This window comes from Podarcis tiliguerta (assembly GCF_965153285.1).
Source record: "Podarcis tiliguerta genome assembly, chromosome: 10".
Lineage (NCBI taxonomy): Eukaryota > Metazoa > Chordata > Lepidosauria > Squamata > Lacertidae > Podarcis > Podarcis tiliguerta.
The window spans coordinates 65,830,066-65,855,310 of record NC_139543.1 but is presented as its reverse complement, the minus strand read 5'-3'; the positions used below and the strand labels follow the sequence as shown (position 1 = coordinate 65,855,310).

The 25,245-nt window shown below is 46.5% G+C and overlaps 1 protein-coding gene across 2 annotated transcripts; it reads left to right on the top strand.

Moving 5' to 3' along the window:
• The first annotated feature begins 320 nt into the window (after nucleotides 1–320).
• Nucleotides 321–25,245, top strand: IL2RA (interleukin 2 receptor subunit alpha). 2 transcript variants are annotated; one of them, XM_083402459.1, is made up of 6 exons: nucleotides 321–492; nucleotides 11,126–11,320; nucleotides 13,236–13,328; nucleotides 15,866–16,096; nucleotides 20,200–20,266; nucleotides 24,365–25,245. In XM_083402459.1, exons 1-6 carry the CDS (start codon nucleotides 414–416, stop codon nucleotides 24,384–24,386), a joined length of 687 nt encoding a protein of 228 aa, XP_083258585.1. In that variant the 5' UTR covers nucleotides 321–413; the 3' UTR covers nucleotides 24,387–25,245. The 2 variants fall into 2 exon arrangements, with proteins under 2 accessions (XP_083258585.1, XP_083258586.1); XM_083402460.1 differs by lacking the exon at nucleotides 321–492 and having other exon boundaries at nucleotides 11,315–11,421.

Below are 25,245 nucleotides of genomic sequence, written 5' to 3'. Positions count from 1 at the left end.
GAGCAACCGTCCGCTGGCTTAGAGGTCACTATAACAATGGCCACACAAGGAGTTTGGGTAGAGCTGTCCACTCTCTGCCAAGCTCATCCGCAGAGCGTTAGCCAGTTGTGAAAACCACTTCCTCCTCCTCCACAGCAAGAGCAAAGCTGTGTCACACCTTGACAAGAAAATGTGGCTTCCTGGATGAGTAGTCCTCACACCTGAGAAGGCCAGTTTCGCCTATTCTTAGACAAGGAGGGGGGTGGATGGGGGAGAGTCAGAGAGCAACGCTGATCAGACTTGAGACAACGAGCATATAAATATGTTATCAAGTCCCTTTCCTCTGGCTCTGCACTAGAGAGGCGTGCCGGCTCGCATTCAGTCAGTGGAAAACCTCCTGCCACCTTCAGAACCAGCTTACAGCTGGAGAAGAGATGGGTGGCTTTTACACTGGACTGGGGCTGCTTCTCATATGGGGGATTTTCCAACCCACCACTTTGGCTGCCACTGATGGTAAGTAGCAAACCGCTGAAGCTATCCTCTGGCTGTCCTAACTGTATGGGTTCAACTTGATGAATTACACCACAATCCTTACCAGTTTTAGGTAAAGGTAAAGGGACCCCTGACCGTTAGGTCCAGTCGTGGACGACTCTGGGGTTGCGGTGCTCATCTCGCTTTATTGGCCGAGGGAGCCGGCGTACAGCTTCCGGGTCATGTGGCCAGCATGACTAAGCCACTTCTGGCGAACCAGAACAGCGCACGGAAATGCCGTTTACCTTCCCGCTGCAGTGGTACCTATTTATCAACTTGCACTGGCATGCTTTCGAACTGCTAGGTTGGCAGGAGCAGGGACCGAGCAACGGGAACTCACCCCATCACAGGGATTCGAACCGCCGACCTTCTGATCAGTAAGGCTCTGTGGTTTAGACCACAGTGCTACCCGCATCCCTGTTACCAGTTTTACTCAGAAGTAAATAAGGTAAATAAATAAGGTCTGTAATAGGACTTACCAGTTTTACTCTGAAATAAATAAGTCCTATTACAGACCCTCCAAGTGTCCCTATTTTCCAGGGACAGTCCCAGATTTACAGAAGTCGTTCCGGTTTCTGATTTGATCCTAGAATGTCCTGCTTTTCCTTAGGCCGTTCCAACTGGAGAATTGTTGGAGGGTTTGGAGTTATGTGTCACCCCGAGCCAAGGAGATAAGTAGCTGTAACAACCTTTAGAAGATATTTGAAGGCAGCCCTGTATAGGGAAGTTTTTTTAAAATGTTTTATCATGTTTTTATATGTGTCTGTTGGAAGCTGCCCAGAGTGGCTGGGACAACCCAGTCAGATGGGTGGCATACAAATAATAAAATTGTTTTTAATTTTATAAAAAATATGGGGTGTAAATAATAAAATTATTGTTGTTGTTGTGGAAAAAAGTAAAGGTACCCCTGCCCGTACGGGCCAGTCTTGACAGACTCTAGGGTTGTGCGCCCATCTCACTCAAAGAGGCCGCTGTCCGGAGACACTTCCAGGTCACGTGGCCAGCGTGACATCGCTGCTCTGGCGAGCCAGAGCCGCACACGGAAACGCCGTTTACCTTCCCATTAGTAAGCGGTCCCTATTTATCTACTTGCACCCGGGAGTGCTTTCGAACTGCTAGGTTGGCAGGCGCTGGGACCGAACAACGGGAGCGCACCCCCCCCCCCCGTGGGGATTCGAACTGCCGACCTTTCGATCGGCAAGCCCTAGGCGCTGAGGCTTTTACCCACAGCGCTACCCGCGTCCCGTTTGTTGTGGAAAAGGGTGTCCCTATTTTCAGTGGGGAAACGTTGGAGGGTATGCTAATAATTAAGTGGGACTTTCTCCCAAGTAATTGGGCTTAGGAGGTCAGCCTTGATGGATTAAATGTGGACATAAGTAAAAACAGTTTGAGAAACATAGAAATTTGCCTTCATCGGGTGCCGGTAACACAAGGAAGCTAGCTCAGACTGAGGCAGATCTTTGGTCCCTCTAGGATAGCATTGTCTACAGTGTCTAATGGGATTCAGGCATGGGGCAGTCCCAGCCCTCCTTGCAGGTTCCAGGAATTGAACCCGATACCTTCTGCCTGCAGTGCGCATGTTGTGCCACTGAGCTTCCCAAATAATGCGCTCCAGAATGGGCATGCACTCCAGGAAAGGGCCACCTAACCCAATGGCTGATCATCTGCCTTGCTCTGAGGTTAAATCCCTGGCTTCTCTAGCTGGGACAAAGAGAGACCCAATGAGTGCGGACAACACTGAGCAAAATGGACCAATGGTCTGTCTCCATATAACACAGTCTATTTTTTTTTATTTTTCCAATATAATTTTTATTCAGTTTACAAATTAATACAATTCATACAGTTTTTTAAATCCATTCTCTTTTTTGACTTCCCTCAACTTGGCTGGTACTCCTTCCCTTCTTATTTTCCTACACATTTCTGAAGTCTCGTCTAATTTGTAAATTAAATCTTGTTTCATTCCAATTCTAATCTTTCTTTTTTACAAAGCTTCATTAAAAGTTACAAGCGTTATTTGTTTTTCACTTAGATTATGCATATATTCTGAGAACTTTTCCCATTCTTCAGTAAATCTCTGATCTCGTCAATTTCGAATTCTTCCTGTCAATCTGTCGAGTTCTGCAAAGTCCATCATCTTCATTCTCCATTCTTCCAGTGTTGGTAGAACACAGTCTATTTTTAAGGGATGTCATCCATTATACGCTGAAAGGAAGTGAAACACATAGAATATGTTTTCCAGAACAGAAGGAAAGCTTCCCTTAAGTGTTATAGATGATAGATGATAGATGATAGATAGATAGATAAATAGATAGATAGATAAATAGATAGATAGATAGATAGATAGATGATGGATAGATAGATACACATGCATATATACAGAGGTGTGTTTTGGCTTTTGGATGGCCAGTACAACAAAGTCCCATACACAGACATAATTTGTATTAGTGGTCAACCTGAGGCGGAAGGCATCATAGCCTGCCCCTTATATACTCAAGAAATTGCTTTCTGAAACCTCTGTTCACACAAGCAAGCAGCTACACCCAGGTAAAAATGGTCCTCATTCTTTTGAGTGCCAATAATAGCTTCATAACACAGAGAGTGGACCTCTATTCTGCTGGCTTCAAGGGGAGGAAATCAGGAAAAAGGAGTTAGGTAAAATCGCTGGAAATCATTGCGGTGAGTTGGTGGTTTAATTTGAAATCAAGCTGGATTTCAGTCTGTTGGTGTCCTTCGTAACCTCTCTTACATTGCAGATGTTGGCTCAAATTATGGGTGTATGATCTCAATTACTTTATTGGTACCACTGCTGCAGGTTTCTCATAGACTTTGGCTAGAACAATAAACTTATATTGAATTGAATATATTAGGGAAAACGTTCTGACAGTAAGAGCTGTTTGACAGTGGAATGGACTGTGGAATGCAGACTCTCCTGCCTTTGAGGTTTTTAAGCAGAGGTTGGATGGCCAACTGTCAAGGAGGCTTTAGCTGAGATTCCCGCATTGCACGGGGTTGGACTAGATGGCCCCAGGGAATCCCTTCCAACTCTACAATTCCATGATTCTGTCAGGCCCAGCTCTACGATGAGGCAAAGTGAGGCAACTGCTTCAGGCTTGGGTCCGCCCTGTATCCCCTAAGCTAGAATCCAGTGGAAGACATTGTCCTTTGAAGTGTACTCGGAGTCAAGAGTGGATTTCATGCTCTTTCTTCAGCTCATAGTGGTGAGGAGGAATGGAAGTTCCCCCAGAATGTCTGCTTTGTATACATTATTTACACAATGGGCCCCACGTGATTGGCTAATTCCGGGATTCTCCTGTAGGCCAATCAGGTTGCAGATTCACTTCACCTGGAGCTGGATTGGGTGGCTCCTGTGGACCAATCAGACTGCTGCATTCTGGATCCTATTGTTCTAGGACCAATCAGACTGCTGCATTCTGAATCCTATTGGTCTAGGACCAATCAGACTGCTGCATTCTGGATCCTATTGTTCTAGGACCAATCAGACTACTGCATTCTGAATCCTATTGTTCTAGGGCCAATCAGACTGCTGAATTTTGGATCCTATTCAACTCAGTACATAGCATCCTTTCCACCCGTATTGGAGTAAGACACAACTACCAGTCCAACTGGCTTCTGTATGTACCTTGGGGGAGGGTGCCATCTTGTCCTTCACCTCAGGCTGCAAAAAGTCTTGAGCCGGCCCCGAATCCTATGGTTAAAATGACTAATAGGCGCCCTGAACCATTTGCTGGTCCTCAGCCAAAACAATATGTCTGCGCATGTGCTTTGCGTGTGTATAAGATGAACGGTTTTGAGGTCCCCTCCCCTTCTCTAACCTAGTAGTAGGCTGTGGTTCTCCTGCAGGACTGATGATCGGAAGAGAGAGAGAGAGAGAGAGAGAGATTAACCACACACCTCAGCCACATATTCTGAAACGAAAGCAGGCTTATCAAATAAAAAAGTCTCCGCAAGCTACTTCCTCATAAAGGGGTGACACATTTCTGCTAAGGCTTCAAACGGTTCTTTGAAAGCAGCGGGCAGCCTGGGATTTCCATTTTTCATCTGTTTTTGACGCTTATCTTTCGTTCATTCCCCCCTTTGCCCCAAAACTGCCTATTCTAAAGGGCACTCTTGATTAAATGAGTCACAAGAGAGTCATAGCGGAGTTGCAGGGTGAAGCTCAAAGCCATCTCTAAAGGGCATTTACAGGAAAATCCTAACACGTGTCTACTAAGACTGTTTATGTTGAGATAATTGCATTGTAATGGGTTGGGTTAGAAGTTTGGGACTACAATTCCCATCATCCTTGACCACTGGTCCTGCTAGCTAGGGATCATGGGAGTTGTAGGCCAAAAACATCTGGAGGGCCGAGGTTGATGAAGCTTGTTCTAAAGCCACAGTCACCACACCAATAACTATGACACTACTTCAAATAGCCATAACTTCCCCCAGAGAATTCTGGGAGCTGTAGTTTGTTAAGGGTGCTGAGAGTTGTTTGTCCCCTGCCAGAACTACAATTCCCAGAGTTCTCTGGGACAAGGGATTGTTACACCACCCTGGGAATTGTACTTCTGTGAGGGGGATGGGGGCCTCCTGATAACTCAGGATAGGCAAACTCCGACCCTCCAGATGCTTGGGACTACAATTCCCATCATCCCTAGCTAACAGGACCAGTGGTCAGGGATGATGGGAATTGTAGTCCCTAACTTCTGGAGGGCCGGAGTTTACCTATGCCTGTGATAACTTAACAAACTACAGCTCTCATAATCGTTTGGTGGGGAAAGCCATAACTGTTTAAAGTGGTATCGTAGTGCTTTGTATGCACGGCGTGTGAATGTGGCCTCAGTTTCTCATCCTTCCAATCTTCAGTTCAGTTCCTCAGAATTCCACACCCGTTTACAATTTATTAATTTTTAAGTCCTCGTGAAAACATGTCAGCATCTTAATGCAAATTTCCCCAGATGTACACATTTGCTGTAGTGATCAGGTGGGATTGCTATGAGGAATTATAACAAATATAGAGTAAGCCATCTGTGTCAGCAATGAAAGCGTTGCGTTGACTGGGTTGAAACTATTTTGATATGATTCTTGATCAATCCACACCTCTGCATCCCTGTTCCATTTCTCTTTCTTGACCAGTCACGTACACAGCCCAGTTGCTTCGCCAGGCAGGCATCCGGGGTCATCAAAGACAGTGGGCAGTTTCTTTGATGTAGTTTTTCTGATATGTTAATCTTAGGATGTTAATCTTAGGGCCAGGAAACAGATCTCACATGAAGGTGATAATGATCGCTGTCCTCCTGGCCACCCTTCTTCTTCTTCTTTTCTTCCAAAGCAGCTCTTTATTTTGTAAGCTGGAACAGAACTGAACTGAGGAGCTCAGTCAGCCTGCTTATATAGAGCTCCAGAACAATGTAACTGTTGCCATTTTCTAAAACTATCCAATCACTAAACGTCACTTTCGATCCTTCATTTGCATAACTATCTACAGTATCCCCCTGCTGGCCCAGGGTGAGAACTTCAGTACATAACAGGAAGAGAATGCCAGGACATGAAACTGTAAACCTAATGTGCTCAGAAGGCAGCAAAAAATAAAATAAAAAATCCACTTGTTGGAAATCTTTGTTTCCCTTGGAGCAAATAATTTTTGTACTCAAAGGTCTAGAAATGTTTGTGTGTCTGTGTGTGTTTAAATTGGCTTCACAGGTAACTTCCTATGACTGCTATCTTACACGCACAGAGTTTTAAATTGCAAGCTTGCTTCAAAATATTAGTTTAAAGAAGCCGTGTTGGGCCTGATCAACCTTAAACATGGCAAATATTGGGGGGGGGGGGAGTGTCCTTCTTTTTTGCACTTGGGCAAAAAAAATGAGAGGCACAAATACAAGATGGGTGACACCTGGTTTGACAGCAGTACATGTGAAAAGGATCTAGGAGTCTTGGTTGACCACAAACTTGACATGAGCCAACAGTGTGACGCGGCAGCTAAAAAAGCCAATGCAATTCTGGGCTGCATCAATAGGAGTATAGCATCTAGATCAAGGGAAGTAATAGTGCCACTGTATTCTGCTCTGGTCAGACCTCACCTGGAGTACTGTGTCCAGTTCTGGGCACCACAGTTCAAGAAGGACACTGACAAACTGGAACGTGTCCAGTGGAGGGCAACCAAAATGGTCAAAGGCCTGGAAACGATGCCTTATGAGGAACGGCTAAGGGAGCTGGGCATGTTTAGCCTGGAGAAGAGGAGGTTAAGGGGTGATATGATAGCCATGTTCAAATATATAAAAGGATGTCACATAGAGGAGGGAGAAAGGTTGTTTTCTGCTGCTCCAGAGAAGCGGACACGGAGCAATGGATCCAAACTACAAGAAAGAAGATTCCACCTAAACATTAGGAAGAACTTCCTGACAGTAAGAGCTGTTTGACAGTGGAATTTGCTGCCAAGGAGTGTGGTGGAGTCTCCTTCTTTGGAGGTCTTTAAGCAGAGGCTTGCCAACCATATGTCAGGAGTGCTCTGATGGTGTTTCCTGCTTGGCAGGGGGTTGGACTCGATGGCCCTTGTGGTCTCTTCCAACTCTATGATTCTATGATTCTTGAACTGTGGTGCCCAGAACTGGACACAGTACTCCAGGTGAGGTCTGACCAGAGCAGAATACAGTGGCACTATTACTTCCCTTGATCAAGTTTGTGGTCAACCAAGACTCCTAGATCCTTTTCACATGTACTGCTCTCAAGCCAGGTGTCACCCATCTTGTATTTGTGCCTCTCTCTTTTTTTGCCCAAGTGCAATACTTTACATTTCTCCCTTTTAAAATTCATCTTGTTTGTTTTTGCCCAGTTCTCTAATCTGTCAAGATCGTTTTGAAGTGTGATCCTGTCCTCTGGGGTGTTAACCACCCCTCCTAGTTTGGTGTCATCTGCAAATTTGATCAGGATGCCCTTGAGTCCATCATCCAAGTCGTTGATAAAGATGTTGAATAAGACCGGGCCCAAGACAGAACCCTGTGGCACCCCACTAGTCACTCTTCATTTACCCCATGCTTAATTAGTTTTAGTAGTTTAACTTTGTCCCCACGTGGGGTCTGTTGAAATGCTCAGAAGAAATCTGATTGGTTCTTACAAACACTCTGTAAAAGTTCTTTTGTGAATACAACGACCTGGGGACCTGGGCCGAGGGGTGGAGGCAGAGAGAGATTATTATACGCACCCTTCCCAGAGTCTTGCTGGTTCAAGCCTCTGTGTGCATTCTTATTAATCAGAGTTCAATCCTTCCTTTACTTGGTGAACGCCTCAATTTGCGTGTGCAGTTTTGCCCGTTATACACATTTTTCCCAAAGCAATTTCACCCAATATAATGTCTTTTCATACGCTGTTTTCGGCAATGAGTGCGCACTTACCCCAACGTTATACATTAACTGGCTGGAGGACTGCACTGTGCAACTTGGAGAAGTGTGAATTTCGAAGGATGGCTGTGTTTCGATTTGCATGTTGGTTTAGAAAGTGTGAATTAGGTAATTTCCCCTTTAAATGCAACTGAGTTGAATCTCTCTCCCATCCCTCAAGTTGTGATTTGTTGACTTAAACCCCAGTAATATTTCCTAGGGGAGCAGCAAAAGCGGGAGGAGCGATGGATGTATATGTATTATTGTCACACACAGACAGAGGCAAGCAAGAGCATTTTCAGAGTTCAGGGACGCATTCAGGCTAGACCAGGGGTCTGCAACCCACGGCTCCGGAGCCGCATGTGGCTCTTTTACACCTTTGCCGCGGCTCCGGGGCGGATGCTAGCGAGGGGAGGAGGCGCATTGTGCGCCCTGACACTCCCCACTGTGGCGGGCGCTGTACTGGCTGTGACGTCACATGGGGGCGGTGCGTGCGTTAGTCACGCACCGTCCCGACGTCACTTTCCTGCCCGCCCGCCCGCTACATTGTAAGGGGCATGTACGCTGGTCACTGCATTGAAAGGGGGCATGTAGGCTGGTCACTGTTTTGAAGGGGAGTGAAGAACACATACACACAAAAAGGTAACTTGTTAATTTAACGTTTATTTCTATGAGGAGGAGTAATTCTGAGCGGTCAAATAAAGAAATAATAAAAAAGTGACAAAAAAGTTATTTTTATAATGACGAGTTTTGCGGCTCCCAGTTTTTTTTTTTCCTTTGGAAACGGGTCCAAGTGGCTCTTTTTGTCTTAAAGGTTGCAGACCCCTGGGCTAGACACACAAGCTTGAGGAGGCTGTGGAACAGGACTGGTGAGGGCTGTGGCGTGGGGAGAGTCTTGGGGACTGACCAGAGAGATTTGGAAGGCTGCGTTTGTCCCCCAGACCTTGGAAATGCAACAACAAGGATCATCCAGTTTGCAACTAAAGGGTTAATTCTGTTAAATTAAATTATTATTTGTTATGTACTGAGTTGAATAGGATCCAAAATGCAGCAGTCTGATTGGTCCTAGAACAATAGGATTCAGAATGCAGCAATCTGATTGGTCCTAGAACAATGCAGCAGTATGATTGGTCTGCAGGAGCCACCCAATCCGGCTCCAGGTGGAAGTGAATCCACAATCTGATTGGCCTACAGCAGAATTCTGGAATTAGCAAATCACGTGCAGCCCATTGTGTAAATAATGTATATAAGCAGATACTTTGGGGAAGCTTTCATTCCTCCTCACCACTATGAGCTGAATAAAGAGCATGAAATCCACTCTCGACTCTGAGTATATTTCACTATTATTATTTGAAAGACATCTGAAGGCAGCCCTGTTTAGGGAAGTTTTTAATATGTAATGCTGTATTGTTTTTAGCACTCGGATGGGAGCCGCCCAGAGTGGCTGGGGAAACTCAGCCACATGAGCATGGTATAAATAATAAATTATTATAAATTATTATAAACAAGAGAGGGACTGGTAGAGACATTTCTTAGCAACCAGGCAGTGTGTTTACTGAGGTAGCATGTGATTGGCTGTGCTGTTCTGAGGGAGTTTCTCCCCCTCTGTATGACTGATTGACTGTCTTCCCGCTATAAACCAGGCCAGAAGTAAGAAAGGCTTCTCTGTTCCTTTCCTCTCAAATTATACGCTGTTTCATTCAGTTTCTTCAGTGAAGTGTTGGCAGGATTTATTTTCCTCCTGGACTCTGCTTGCGTTATTACAAATTTTGTACCTGTGGACTGCTGTTACTTTAGATCTAAAAACTGATTACATTTATGTATGAGTTTACACATCTGAGCATGGATTAAGTTTGCTTTATTTCTGTTGTGCCATATGGGTCACTTTAAGAAATAAATTTTGTATCTGTGGATTGCTGACACTTGTTACTCAAACCAATATTGTGCTTGTCCATATAATCTGCCTTGTAGCAGTCGTTGTTTACTGCAACTAATACTATGCTATAAGATCCACTATATTACATATGGTATGTACAGTTCTTTATGGTTTTTTATATTATTTTTGCTGTAAAAATGTGTGAGATTACGAAATTGTATTTATTTGCATTACCTAGCGCCTGTTCTACTGATGAAGCCTAGGATGGCGAAACAAGGCTAATATTCCAGAAATCCTTGTCTTAACCTCTGTGAAAGAATTCTGTGGAACTGTAACAACCCTTTATGTGGATTATTGGACTCTATGAACAGACAGGTAGAATAGACACTTCTGCAGTGTTGGATGGCAGGTTGAGAGGAGTTCCCTACCAGGACAGACTTTGCTCATGTGCTCAAGACATCGATTCCATAAAACATATTTTGTTGCACTGTGCAAAATACGAGCAAGCCAGGGCTGAACTGATATTACCCTTGCTGGTACCTTTCCCGGGAAAATCAGAGGCTCACTATGTCAGGTTCCTATTGGAAGACCAGACAAACGCCAGAACATTAGCAGTGGTGAAGTTTTTATCGGTGGTTGCAAGAACCAATGATCCCAATATTCTGAACAAAACGCTTGTTTAACCTGGAGGTAGGCTGTATGAATTGTGCATTGCTTTGTAACGACTTGTTGGGTCTCTGGACCGCAATAAAGATTGATGGTGATGACTTATACATGTATGAACTGACTAGAGAATGAACTGATCTGCTGGGTCTTCTGCTTTTTTCATTGAACTTTATGAAACTTCCGTTGAAATCTACAATTTGATACAATGAATAGTAAACAGTAGAATGGTGCCCCGCAAGACAAATGCCTCGCAAGACGGAAAACCCACTAGACGAAAGGGTTTTCCGTTTTGGAGGTGCTTCGCAAAACGAATTTGCTATGGGCTTGCTTCGCAAGACGAAAATGTCTTGGGAGTTCCTGCGATTTTTTCCCCGCTCCCCACCCCTTTTTTCTAAGGCACTAAGCTGCTAATAGCCTTTTAGCAGCTAATCCGCTAATCCCTTAAGCCTTTAATAGCCGCTAATAGCCGCTAAACCGCTAATCCGCTAATGGGGTTGCTTCGCAAGACAAAAAAACCGCTAGACGAAGAGACTCGCGGAACGGATTCTTTTCGTCTTGCGAGGCACCACTGTACCTTATTTATTTAAAAATGCAGCCGGTTACGTCTTGTGTGTTTATTACGCATTATTTGAATGGCTTTCCTAACATCCCATATCCCTGGTTCACATATGCACACTTCCTTTCTCTTTTGCAGAAGAGTGCCCCGTTCCACAGATAATCAAGTTTGCGAAATACACTGCTCCTGAAGGGTATGTCGTGGGCACACCTGCTCGTTACAATTGCCATAAAGGGTACCGCAGAAAACCAAGGAAAAGCAATCTTCTGACATGCAGGAACGTGGGCGGTACAGCTAAGTGGAACAGAACTGCTCCGCTCCCGATTTGTGTAGGTAAGAAGTTGTGATTCTGGGAGACAGAATGAATTTCTATACCTTGTCTTCCTCTTTGAAGTCAGCTGGAAGATCTGAGAAATGGAGAGGTGCATCTGCAGGTAAAAACTTCTGTTTTTGCATGTAACGCCACTTTGCAAAAAAGGAAAATGGCAGCCGATCGCAGCCATACTCGACCTCCTGGAACCAGTGATGGTGGCGAAGGTCCTTTGTGGGTGTCTGGAAGCATAGAATCATAGACTCATAGAATCATAGAGTTGGAAGAGACCACAAGGGCCATCGAGTCCAACCCCCTGCCAAGCAGGAAACACCATCAGAGCACTCCTGACATATGGTTGTCAAGCCTCTGCTTAAAGACCTCCAAAGAAGGAGACTCCACCACACTCCTTGGCAGCAAATTCCACTGTCGAACAGCTCTTACTGTCAGGAAGTTCTTCCTAATGTTTAGGTGGAATCTTCTTTCTTGTAGTTTGGATCCATTGCAGTTGGAGGGTGGTTAATGGATTGAAATTGAATCCCAACAAAATGGGGAGACAGGGGGCAGGGAAGTGTGAGGGACTTGCTGGTCCTGAATAGAGTAACTGTGCCCCTAAAGGACCAGTTGTGGAGCCTGGGGGTCATTTTGGACTCACAGCTGCCCATGGAGGTGCAGGTAAACTATGTTTCCAGGGCAGCTGTCTACCTGTTTCCCTTGTTGCGACAGCTGACACCCTGCCTGCCTGCACACTGTCTCGCCAGAGTACTCCATGCACTGGTTATCTCCCGCTTGGACTACTTCAATGCGCTCTACCTTTGAAAAGACCTCAGAAACTATCACGCATCTCAAATGCAGCTGCGAGATTGGTAGCAGCCATGGGGCTACATAACAACAATGCTAAAAAATCTACGTTGGCTCCCAGGATGTTTCCAAGCACAATTCTAAGTCTTGGTGCTGACCTTTAAGCCCTAAATGGCCTCTGTGCTGTCAACCTGAAGGAGCATCTCCACCCCCATTGTTCAGACACTGAGGTCCAGGACTTTCTGGCGGCTTCTTCACTGAGAGAAGCGAGGTTACAGGGAACCAGGCAGAGGGCCTTCTCGGTAGTGGCGCCTTCCCTGTTGAATGCCCTCTCATCAGATGTCAAGGAGATAGGTTAATAATAATAATTTATTTGTACCCCATCCATCTGACTGGGTTGCCCCAGCCATTACGAGCAGCTTCCAACATATATAAAAACATAACAAAACATTAAACCGTGAAAAAGCTTCCCAAAACAGGGCTGCCTTCAGATGTCTATGAAAAGTTATACAGAAGACATCTGAAAGCTGCCCTGTTCTGGGAAGCTTTCAAGGTTAGATGATGTTGTTGCTTTCCTGTGTTTCTGTTGGAAGCTTCCCAGAGTGGCGGTGGCAAGCCAGTCAGATGGGTGGGGTATAAAATAATAATAATAATAATAATAATAATAATAATAATAATAATAATAATTAATTCTGCCTGCTTTTGCTTCTGGCTCACCCACCATGGTTATGTGGCTCCTGCCAGGCTCACCACAATGGAAAGTGGACCCTGGACTGAAAACAGACATTGTTGCTTTGCTGTTCAACGCATGATGCGCCTAACAAGCCAGCACTTTTACAGTCATACCTCAGGTTAAATGTGCTTCAGGTTGAGCATTTTCAAGTTACGCTCCACAGCGGCCCAGAAGTAACGGAGAGCGTTACTTCTGGGTTTTGCTGTTTGCGCATGTGCAGATGCTCAAAACGACATCATGCGCATGCGCGGAAGTGGCAAAATGCGACCAACGCAGACGCGCAGACACGTGTTACGTTCTACTCAGGATGCGAACGGAGCTCCGGAATGGATCCCATTCGCATCCAGAGGTACCACTGTATATTGTTTGGAGTACCTTATTTTCTTCCTCGTTCTTCTACACAGCTGACCCGCGGCAGACTCTTCCTCCTACAGTACATTCTACAGCAGGAAACTGGAGCATAGCTTCCACCAGCCCCCAACCTACAAATCGGGCAGGTAAGACAGACGCTTCCATCTTCGTATCCTATAGCCTAAAGGTGAAGTCACTCTGCAAGTAGAGATGTAGCCGCACAGGAAACAAATAAAGGCAAAGAGTGAACTGGTGCCCTGTGTGCCACTCCAGTTAAGGGCATTATCCTTCTGAATACCATTGCTTTTCAGTTTCATTTGTTTTCTTTCTACGGCCTCTTTTCCCTTACATGAGTCACAAAGCGGCTTGCCTACAATAAGCAATCACGCAGAGCATCACCATTGCAACATAAATTAATGTATTTTTCTGTGTACAGTCATACCTCGAGTTACAGACGCTTCAGGTTGCGTTTTTTCAGGTTACGGACCCGCCGAAACCCTGAAGTCCCAGAACGGGTTACTTCCGAGTTTTGGGGGTCGATTGTGTGCAGAAGCACTAAATTGCGCTTTGCACATGCGTGGAAGCACTGAATCGCAACCCGCATGTGCGCAGACACGCCACTGTGGGTTGCGAACGTGCATCCCGCACGGATCACGTTCGCAACCTGAGCATCCACTGTATAAGACTATATTTCTCCCCCATTTTTTAAGTTTAAAATTGGGGGGGGGGCCTCATACATGGAATGTTTAGAATATTTATTTCTTAATTTGGGGCTCAAAAATAGGGGTCATCTTCAGTGGCGTAGCGTGGGTTGTCAGCACCCGGGGCACTGTCCCTCCCCCAGATAGCCCCTCGCTCTCTCTCCGCACTGCACCACACGCCTGGCACCCTCCCCTCCACAGTGGGCGGCGACCCGGCGGCTCAGATCGGATTCGCACAGCCAGCACTGCAGTGAGAGAGAGAGAGAGTGAGCCAGGTAGGGGCAGACAGCTGCAAATGCGAGCGCGCGCCCCCCCCCCCAGATGTTGTGCCTGGTGCGGCCGCCCCCCCCCCCGCACCACCCACGCTACACCACTGGTCATCTTATACATGGGGGCATCTTATACATGGAAAAATACGGTATATAAAACAATTAACAAATCACCAATGAAACAGCCACCTTCCATACAACATTAACAAAACAACTAAAAAAAAAAATAGATCAAACAGCACAACCACAAGAAAAGTTGTATTATAAAATTCACAAAGCATTGCAGCACTCATAATCCACAAAACAATTCACAATGCCTGTTGCTGGCAACCACAAGAGGGAAGAGGGCTCTTGTGCTTACATCCTGCCTGTTTCCCATGGGTATCCAGTTGGCCACTGTGAGAACAAGATGCTGGACTTGATGAGCCATTGGCCTGATCCAGCAGGCTCCTCTTCTGATGTTATATTAGGCCAGCAGGGGTGGAGAAATTTTGGGATGTTCAGAAGTAGCAGAACATCTCAGGGGGGGGGTGGCTGGGACTCCTAAGGCCTGGGGTGCTATTAATCCTGTACATGTCCCTGATCGTGCATTTAACACAAATGTAACCATGGAAAGAGGGGCGCAGGTGGCGCTGTGAGTTAAACCACAGAGCCTGGGACTTGCTGATCAGAAGGTCGGCGGTTCGAATCCCCTGACGGAGTGAGCTCCTGTTGCTTGGTCCCAGCTCCTACCAACCTAGCAGTTCGAAAGCATGTCAAAGTGCAAGTAGATAAATAGGTACCGCTCCGGTGGGAAGATAAACGGCGTTTCTGTGCGCTGCTCTGGTTTGCCAGAAGCGGCTTAGTCATGCTGGCCACATGAACTGGAAGCTGTATGCCGGCTCCCTCGGCCAGTAAAGTGAGATGAGCGCCGCAACCCCAGAGTCGGCCACGACTGGGCCTAATGGTCAGGGGTCCCTTTACCTTTACTTTAACCATGGAAGAGTGATCTCTTTGAGATCTTGGACCCAGAATTGTGGTGACAGTCCGGTCCTATCATTAGGTAAAGTTAGGCAACCACCTCAGGTGGCAGATACAGGATATACCTCTCTATTGGGTTGTTGCACCCCTAGACTAGACCTGCTGCATTTGATGCCGTAGAAGGTGCCAAACAGCTTTTAAAAAAGGTTTTTTTTATTAACAAATTCAACAAAACAAATCAACAATACAAATCATCTTCATTATTTCCCGCCCCCCATGTTTTTTGCTCCCACCTCCCCAACAAACCCTCCCCCCCCAAGACTTCCCTCAGCTCCTCTTTCTGATTTCTCAACTCATGTTGTTCTCTGCATATTATAAAATTGTATACATCCTTTTGTTATCTATCCACCATATTAACTCAATAAATTTGTGTATGTTTATTCAAAACCTGCCAAAGAGTCCAGTTCATTTTGTTGTCTGTGACTTTAAAGAAGAATGGGAACCTTTTGCAGTCTATTTAAAAAGGCAACAAAAGGTGCCAAACAACTTTTGAATCTCTGTCCTTGATGATCCCGCTTCTCATTTTCCCCTGCCTTGGTTTTCATACTACCTGTAAAACAACAGCGATAAAAATGGGTTCACGAAATTGAGAATAAAAATATGTGGCCCTTAAAAACAAACAAACAGCCCCTGCTTGTTCCTGGCTCCATCACTGACTGCCGGACTTCTTCACTTTCTTCTTCCGCCCTGTAGGCTTCTGCGGAGAACCAGAACCCCTCAGCAATGCCGATGTTAAAGTGACAATGTACCACGTGGGGCAGAAACTGCGCTATGAATGCCTGGAAGGCTATCGAGGAACCGTCCCCTTCTCTGAAGTCAGCACCTGTGAGGCTTCTGGTGGAAAAAACGTTTGGTCTAAGTTAAATCTCCATTGTAGCACACAACACGGACACAACAGGGACCCACCACAGGGTTCTGGTGCAGGTAAGATGAGGTTTAAGAGTAAACGTTGCATAGTAACAGGGCACTTTCCCCCGTACAGAATATCCTAAGGGTAAAGGTACCCCTGCCCGTACAGGCCAGTCGTGTCCGACTCTAGGGTTGTGCGCCCATCTCACTTAAGAGGCCGGGGGCCAGCGCTGTCCGGAGACACTTCCGGGTCACGTGGCCAGCGTGACGAAGCTGCTCTGGCGAGCCGGCACCAGCACAGCACACGGAAACACCGTTTACCTTCCCGCTAGAAAGCGGTCCCTATTTATCTACTTGCACTTAATTGTGCTTTCGAGCTGCTAGGTGGGCAGGAGCTGGGACCGAACGACGGGAGCTCACCCCGCCGCGGGGATTCGAACCGCCGACCATACGATCGGCAGGTCCTAGGCGCTGAGGTTTTACCCACAGCGCCACCTGCGTCCCTTACAGAATATCCTAGGTTCGAACTAATAACGACGATGGCCGCCATATTTGTTGTCCGCCTGTCTCCACCAACCTTCCCCAACTTGGTGGCCTACAAATGATTTCTGCTACAGCTCTCATCATACTTGACTACTGGCCGTGACGGTTGGGTCTGATGTGTCAGGAGTCTATGCCTGTTGGCTTCTGCCGCTGATTCTAGACTTCTTTCATCATCATTGTTATGTGTGCTGCTGTGGTTGCTCAAGAGCGAACAGGCAAGACCCCCACTGGTCTTTTCAAGGCTTTATTATCGGTGCAAAAACATTCACAGTGCAGAACGTCTCAATTCCATGTCTTTCTCAGTCACTGGCAGAATCTGGGAGTGGGCGGTCCTTAAACTTTCCCCAGCAGAGCAGTCTTTTGACCGCCATCCTACGCCTCCCCTCTCTGCGTGTAAACTGACAACGCAGAGAGGGCGTGGGAAAAGGGGGACCTGCCTCCCCCCCGCTTTGCTCAGGCTCGGTGTTGTGGCTCTCCCTTGCATCCTCCGAGCCCTGCATGCCTTCCCCACTGGAGACGTAGCTTCCCTGCTCCGCGAAGGAAGAGCTACGGTACTTCTCACAATCTTCAGAGGCTCCCTGCAACCCAACTGCCCTTCCACCTCTCGCCTCTGAGCTGATGGCAGTTCCTTGACAATCATGATTCCTTTATATGCTACCCATCCGACTGGGCTGCCCCAGCCACTCTGGGTGGCTTCCAAGAAATTATGAAGCCACATTAAAACACCGAACATGAAAAACCTCGAAATAAAGGGCTTAATTCAGATGTCTTTGGAAAGCTGTGTTAATTGTTTATTTCCTCGCCATCTGGCAGGAGGGCGTTCCACAGGGTGGGTGCTTTCCAGGCACAGCACAGGCAGAAGGGTGGACCATAGTTAAATAATGAAACTCGCTCCCCCAGGAGACAATGGTGGTCCCCAACTTCGATGGCTTTAAAAGTGGATTAGACAAATTCATGGGGAAGAAGGGCACTGATGGTTATTAGCCATGATGTCTATGCTCTGCCTAGAGGTGGCAATGCTGCTGCTGCTGCTTCTTCTTCTTCTTCTTCTTCTTCTTCTTCTTCTTCTATGGAAGCCGCCCAGAGTGGCTGGGGAAACCCAGCCAGATGGGCGGGGTACAAATAATAAATTATTATTATTATTATTATTATTATTATTATTATTATTATTATTCGGCAATGACTCGTAGCTGTGTAAGATTGTCTTCCATAAACCCGGTTTTAACAGCGAGTCCGTAAGTGGCTGTGGAGGACAATTCTGGATCCACACATCCTTCCACAGTGTGGACTTAGGTTTCTGGGCAGGAGTTGATCACGGTGAGGGTTTGCCAAGCGTGCCTTCCTCTTAGCACATTTCTCCCTTGTGTTCCGATTTCGAGCATCTTCAAAGTCCATGACACCTTTGGTGAAGGCTGTACTCCACTTGGAGTGCTTGCAGGCCAGTGTTTATACTACATTTTTTTTAGATTTGTCTTGAGAGACTCTTTAAACCTCTTTTGTCGACCACCAGCATTATGCTTTGTTGTTGTTTAGTCGTTTAGTCGTGTCCGACTCTTTGTGACACCATGGACCAGAGCACGCCAGGCACTCCTGTCTTCCACTGCCTCCCACACTTTAGTCAAACTCATGCTGGTAGCTTCAAGAACACTGTCCAACCATCTCGTCCTCTGTCGTCCCCTTCTCCTTGTGCCCTCCATCTTTCCCAACATCAGGGTCTTTTCCAGGGAGTCTTCTCTTCTCATAAGGTGGCCAAAGTATTAGAGCCTCAGCTTCAGGATCTGTCCTTCCAGTGAGCACTCAGGGCTGATTTCCTTCAGAATGGAGAGGTTTGGTCTTCTTGCAGTCCATGGGACTCTCAAGAGTCTCATCCAGCAGCATAATTCAATAGCATCAGTTCTTTAGCGATCAGCCTTCTTTATGGTCCAGCTCCCACTTCTATACATCACTACTGGGAAAACCATAGCTTTAACTATACGGACCTTTGTCGGCAAGGTGATTTCTATGCTTTTTAGGATGCTGTCTAGGTTTGTCATTGCTTTTCTCCCAAGAAGCAGGCATCTTTTAATTTCGTGGCTGCTGTCACCATCTGCAGTGATCATGGAGCCCAAGAAAGTAAAATCTCTCACTGCCTCCATTTCTTCCCCTTCTATTTGCCAGGAGGTGATGGGACCAGTGGCCATGATCTTAGTTAATTTTTTATGTTGAGCTTCAGACCATATTTTGCGCTCTCCTCTTTCACCCTCATTAAAAGGTTCTTTAATTCCTCCTCACTTTCTGTCATCAAGGTAATGTCATCTGCATATCTGAGGTTGTTGATATTTCTTCCGGCAATCTGAATTCCGGCTAGGGATTCATCCAGCCCAGCCTTTCGCATGATGAATTCTGCATATAAGTTAAATAAGCAGGGAGACAATATACAGCCTTGTCGTACTCCTTTCCCAATTTTGAACCAATCAGTTGTTCCATATCCGGTTCTAACTGTAGCGTCTTGTCCCACATAGAGATTTCTCAGGAGACAGATGAGGTGATCAGGCACTCCCATTTCTTTAAGAACTTGCCATAGTTTGCTGTGGTCGATACAGTCAAAGGCTTTTGCATAGTCAATGAAGCAGAATTAGATGTCTTTATGGAACTCTCTAGCTTTCTCCATAATCCAGCACATGTTTGCAATTTGGTCTCTGGTTCCTCTGCCCCTTCGAAATCCGGCTTGCACTTCTGGGAGTTCTCAGTCCACATACTGCTTAAGCCTGCCTTGTAGAATTTTAAGCATAACCTGGCTAGCGTGTGAAATGAGTGCAATTGTGCGGTAGTTGGAGCATTCTTTGGCACTGCCCTTCTTTGGGATTGGGATGTAGACTGACCTTCTCCAATCCTCTGGCCACTGCTGAATTTTCCAAACTTGCTGGCATATTGAGTGTAGCACCTTATGGACCTAGTAGGAATCTAAAGCCATTTGCACATAACAAATAGGAGCCTACACAACACAAAACACTGTCACTGTATGCAGGTTTTATTTCATTTGTTTTTTATCTTATATTTTGGAAAATGTACATCCAGTTTTTTCCCCCTTTAAATTTTTTTCAGTGGGGGGACAAGAGAGTGGGGCCCTAAGCTATGAGGAATGGCTAAGGGAGCTGGGCATGTTTAGCCTGGAGAAGAGGAGGTTAAGGGGTGATATGATAGCCATGTTCAAATATATAAAAGGATGTCACATAGAGGAGGGAGAAAGGTTGTTTTCTGCTGCTCCAGAGAAGCGGACACAGAGCAATGGATCCAAACTACAAGAAAGAAGATTCCACCTAAAGATTAGGAAGAACTTCCTGACAGTAAGAGCTGTTTGACAGTGGAATTTGCTGCCAAGGAGTGTGGTGGAGTCTCCTTCTTTGGAGGTCTTTAAGCAGAGGCTTGACAACCATATGTCAGGAGTGCTCTGATGGTGTTTCCTGCTTGGCAGGGGGTTGGACTCGATGGCCCTTGTGGTCTCTTCCAACTCTATGATTCTATGATTCTATAGCTTGTTTTAGCTTATACGTAAACCCCACTGTGGGATGGTTAAGAGTAAGCCTGCAGAATGCAGACCTGAACCCAGCCATTTCCTCACTCCCTGACTTCATGGTTTCCTTTTCGTTTTAAAGCTGCTCTCAGCCTTGCTGCAATGACCAAGTTCATCATCTTAGAAGGAATCCTCGCAGGAACTGTGGGGTAAGTGGCCGTATAAAATGCCTTTTGCACCTGAAAAGCTGTAACCTAAAACTGTAGTTACTGTCAGGGACTGGGCAGAGGAGAAATGGCGGAGGCCATCTCCCCAGCCTGACCCTTCCAGAGAAGAAGAAGAAGACAGGTCAGAATTACAGCAGGGGTTAGAGGGAGGCCACAGCTCAGAGGCAGATGAGGGGTGTGATAGGAATTTTGAGGTCTTAAAGGTAAAGGTACCCCTGCCCGTACGGGCCAGTCTTGACAGACTCTAGGGTTGTGCGCCCATCTCACTCAAGAGGCCGGGGGCCAGCGCTGTCCGGAGACACTTCCGGGTCACGTGGCCAGCGTGACGAAGCTGCTCTGGCGAGCCAGAACCGCACACGGAAACACGTTTACCTTCCCGCTAGTAAGCGGTCCCTATTTATCTACTTGCACCCGGGAGTGCTTTCGAACTGCTAGGTTGGCAGGCGCTGGGACCAAACGACGGGAGCGCACCCCGCCGCAGGGATTCGAACCGCCGACCTTTCGATCGGCAAGCCCTAGGTGCTGAGGCTTTTACCCACAGCGCCACCCGCGTCCCTTATACATCCCTTAGATATATGTTAAATGTTCATAAGTGTACCAACCAAGCACATACATAGATCAGCACAGGAAAACCACTTTTGGTTCCCAAACTGACCAGGTGTTTTCTCTGCAAGGAGGGAGGGGGTCAGGGAGCCTTCCCATTGTCTCGGGAATTGAGTAATCAGCATTTTAATGGGTGACAGACTATCAGGAAAGGCAATCAGGAAAGGCAACCAGATAGCCTGGCAGACAGGAAAAACGGCAGCACCTTTTCTGTGATGTAGATATGATGTTTTTGTGGGGGGGTGGGGGTCTTGGGTTACACCCCTTCTGTGATGTATGTATGTTGTATGGAAGGGTGGTCTTGAGCTCCAGGGCAGGGAATTTAAAATGTCTATACAGTGGTACCTCTAGATGCGAACGGAATTCGTTCCGGAGCCCCGTTCGCATCCTGAAGCGAACACAAACCGCGTCTGCGCGGGTCGCTATTCGCTGCTTCCGCGCATACGTGTGACGTCATTTTGACTGCGTGCGCATGCGCGAGCGGCGAAACCCAGAAGTAACGCGCTCTGTTACTTCCGGGTCGCCGCGGAGCGTAACCTGAAAACGCTCAACCTGAAGCACATTTAACCCCAGATATGACTATATAAGGCCTTGCGCGTCGTTGTTCTGGGTTCATCCTCCTTTCCTGCGTGTGAGGGGAGCACCCTGTTGCAACAGATCAATAAAGATCAGGCTTACTAGCTGCTTTGCTTCTCAATATTCTCTGGTTGGCCTCTGTTATTTTCTCCTACCAATAGGGAACCTACGTAAGGACTCTATATGGGCTCTTGGATACCCCATAAGGGGAAAAGGGCAGATTTTGGTTTACAACAGGGGAAAAGCTAGGAAATAATGGGAGAGGAGGAGGAGGAAGGAGCACCGGGGGGGGGGGCGACCGCTGGCAGACACAGTGTATTTAGAAAGCATTCCAGACCCCACCCTCTCCCAGAACATGGCAGGCCTTGAAAGTAGGAAAACAAAGAGCTAAAAGGCAGAGGGCATTTTTCAGCACCTGTAACGATGACTCATGCAGGGGGGGGGAGGGGGGTGCGGTGGGGGCGGATCACCCTGGGTGTCACCACGGGGGGGGGGGTTTACAAAATTCCGGGCGGCACTCAGCACGGGGCCTGCAGCGATCACACAGCGTTCCCGGACGTTTAACGGTCTATTGATTCCTGTTCCACCACTTCCCTGCTGCCACCAACCAGTTACTCTCTGGTAAACCACTGAGTCCAGACAGTAGTTAAAAGTGAACCAAAAAAACTGTTATTTTATTTATTTATTTTAAAGTAATATTTATTAAAAGTTTAGTAGTTACAGAAGAAAAAAGAAGCAATAAAAAAAATTAACAGGCAATACATCGAAAATAAAAAGAAAAAAGAACAAGAAAAAAGTAAAAAAAAACCATTACAACCAAACAACAACATAAAAAACAAAAACATTTAAAAACACATCCAATTTTTCCATATCTTTACCTTTCATTTACTTGTTTCCTCGACCTCCTCACACCTCCCTTTTTTGTATTCTAGTTCAATTAGCTATTTCAGCAAATCCTTTCCCTCTTTCTCAGTTTTTGTTTTATAATTTATCTTAACACAATCTAACTTTAAATTTTCCACTTTGGCCCATTAACAATCAGTTTCTACTTAATTCTTTATAACATTTCTGCTAAAACCGTATAACTTCATTCCAGCATTCTTCTAACATTCATTAATTTTGCAATATTTCTGTAAATATTTCCAGTCTTCTTCCACCAACTCTTCTCCCTGGTCTCGGATTCTGTCAGTCATTTCCGCCGAAAAAACCGTTTATTTTACAAGCATTAACAAGTTTATGCTTTCTCAGATAATATTCCTCTTAACTTTAGTATCTTTATCTTCCTAATACCTTCTGACTGATTATCTCAACTGTTTGACCAACGCCTCTTAACAAATTCTCTCACCCTCTCACACCAGACTAGCCCAACCCACTGACTTATCTTATCTGTCTCTTCCCACTCCAGACTGTCTTCTCTACAACTCTAACCCCCTAAAAAACCTCTGTGCTTAAACCTTATACACAGTTAACTCTGCCCCCTGGGTTCCCATGGGTTGGTCATTTTAAAATTAGTTAACCCTTTCCCTATGAACCCAGTATGATGTCACACACATGGGAGGGCAAAAGCCACACCTGGCGGCACTCAGCACAGGGCCTGCAGCGCACCTGAGCCACGCGTCTCTCCTGGGAGTGGCGCGGTGGCTTGAGCACTCGCAGGCTCTGCGCTGCCCCAAATGGTCCACCCGCCGCCTGCCCCTCAGCTGTAGGGCGGCTGAGTGGCAGGCAGACTCCTTGGAGGCCCTGTGGGCGGCTGGGGTGGCTGGCCCCGCCTCCATGGGTGACTGGCCCCGCCCCTGGTGCAGGGTGTGTGCGCCGCCCTAGGCACCCATTTGGCTTGCTCCGCCGCTGGACTCATGAGGAAGTGGGAGAGATGGAGCGGGCAGCAATTCAATCGGGGCAATGCCGTTACAGTGGTACCTTGGGTTAAGTACAGTGGTACCTTGGGTTACATACACTTCAGGTTACATACGCTTCAGGTTACATACGCTTCAGGTTACAGACTCCGCTAACCCAGAAATAGTACCTCGGGTTAAGAACTTTGCTTCAGGATGAGAACAGAAATCGTGCAGCAGGAGGCCCCATTAGCTAAAGTGGTGCTTCAGGTTAAGAACAGTTTCAGGTTAAGAACGGACCTCCGGAACGAATTAAGTACTTAACCCGAGGTACCACTGTACTTTTCCTTGTCTTGTCCGTTCCTGGCAACCTGCTGGTTCCTTTGCTGCCTGATAGTTAACGTTCTTAACCTAGCACCCTGAACCTACCTTAATTTGATAATGAAGGCTTTCAAAAGCCATAGGACTTGAGTTAGCTTGGTGGGACTATCTTTAGCTTGGGTTGAAGGTCATGGATGCAGCTTGCACAGGGGTCAGCAAACTTTTTCAGTAAGGTGCCGGTCCACCGTCCCTCAGACCTTGTGGGGGGCCGGACTATATTGGGGGGGGGATGAATGAATTCCTATGCCCCACAAATAACCCAGAGGTACATTTTAAATAAAAGGACACATTCTACTCATGTAAAAACACGCTGATTCCCGGACCGTCCGTGGGCTGGATTTAGAAGGCGGTTGGGCCAGATCCGGCCCCCGGGACTTAATTTGCCTGCCCACGGTCTTGCAACTTGACTGCAAGTGTTGGTTCAGTCGCTTATCTCGCTCTATCTGTTAACTTGGCTGCCACTTAGCAACTGTGGAACAAGTCTTAGTTGTGAGCAAAGGTGGAATTAGAAGAACCAATCAAAGTTGGGGAGAGAGTTCTGGGATGTTGGGAAGCAGTTTCTTCTGTGGTCAACGTCTTAGCTTCATCTTTCCAGACACGTGTGGGTTTTTTTACAGTGCCTCTGTGTGTGTGTGTGTGTGTGTGTGTGTGCATGCGCGCAATAACTTACCTTTTCCTTTCTTTTTAGATTCTATTCTTGCTGCTTGTAATAAGCATTTTTCTACAGTTTATGCCTGGACTAATCTTCCATCTGGATTTTCCTGGATTGTATATCCTGGCAGCCCAACTGGTCTCTAGTAATGTGAATCTAAAACCACAGAAGTTTATGCCTCCTGGAATTTCACTTTGGGTTGGTAGTTGATCTTCTTCTAAAGGACTGTGTAGTTAGGACAGCCTTGCTAATGTAGTAAACTTTTGACTAGAGACATTCTGGGCTTTAGGTGCCCCAACACAGCATTTAAAGGTAAAGGTAAAGGTACCCCTCCCCGTACGGGCCAGTCTTGCCAGACTCTAGGGTTGTGCGCTCATCTCACTCTATAGGCCGGGAGCAAGCGCTGTCCGCAGACACTTCCGGGTCACGTGGCCAGTGTGACGAAGCTGTTCTGGCGAGCCAGCGCAGCACACGGAACGCCGTTTACCTTCCCGCTGGTAAGCGGTCCCTATTTATCTACTTGCGCCCGGGGGTGCTTTCGAACTGCTAGATTGGCAGGCGCTGGGACCGAACGACGGGAGCGCACCCCGCCGCGGGGATTCGAACCGCCGACCATGCGATCAGCAAGTCCTAGGCGCTGAGGTTTTACCCACAGCGCCACCCGCGTCCCTAACACAGCATTTAGCAGCTGTTAATTTGTAGTTGATTTAATCTTGCCTATTGTTCTGCATAGACTTAAGTTTAAAAGTTCCATCTTCATATTCTGTTTTGTTTTCCATGTGAACAACATTTGCCCAAGATTCATTCATGCATAATATGATGTTGATTTCCCTATTATTATGACGCTCATATCGTTCACGCATTTGCTGGACTCCTGCTGGTGTGTTTTTGAAAAAATAAATTCCATACAGATTTTA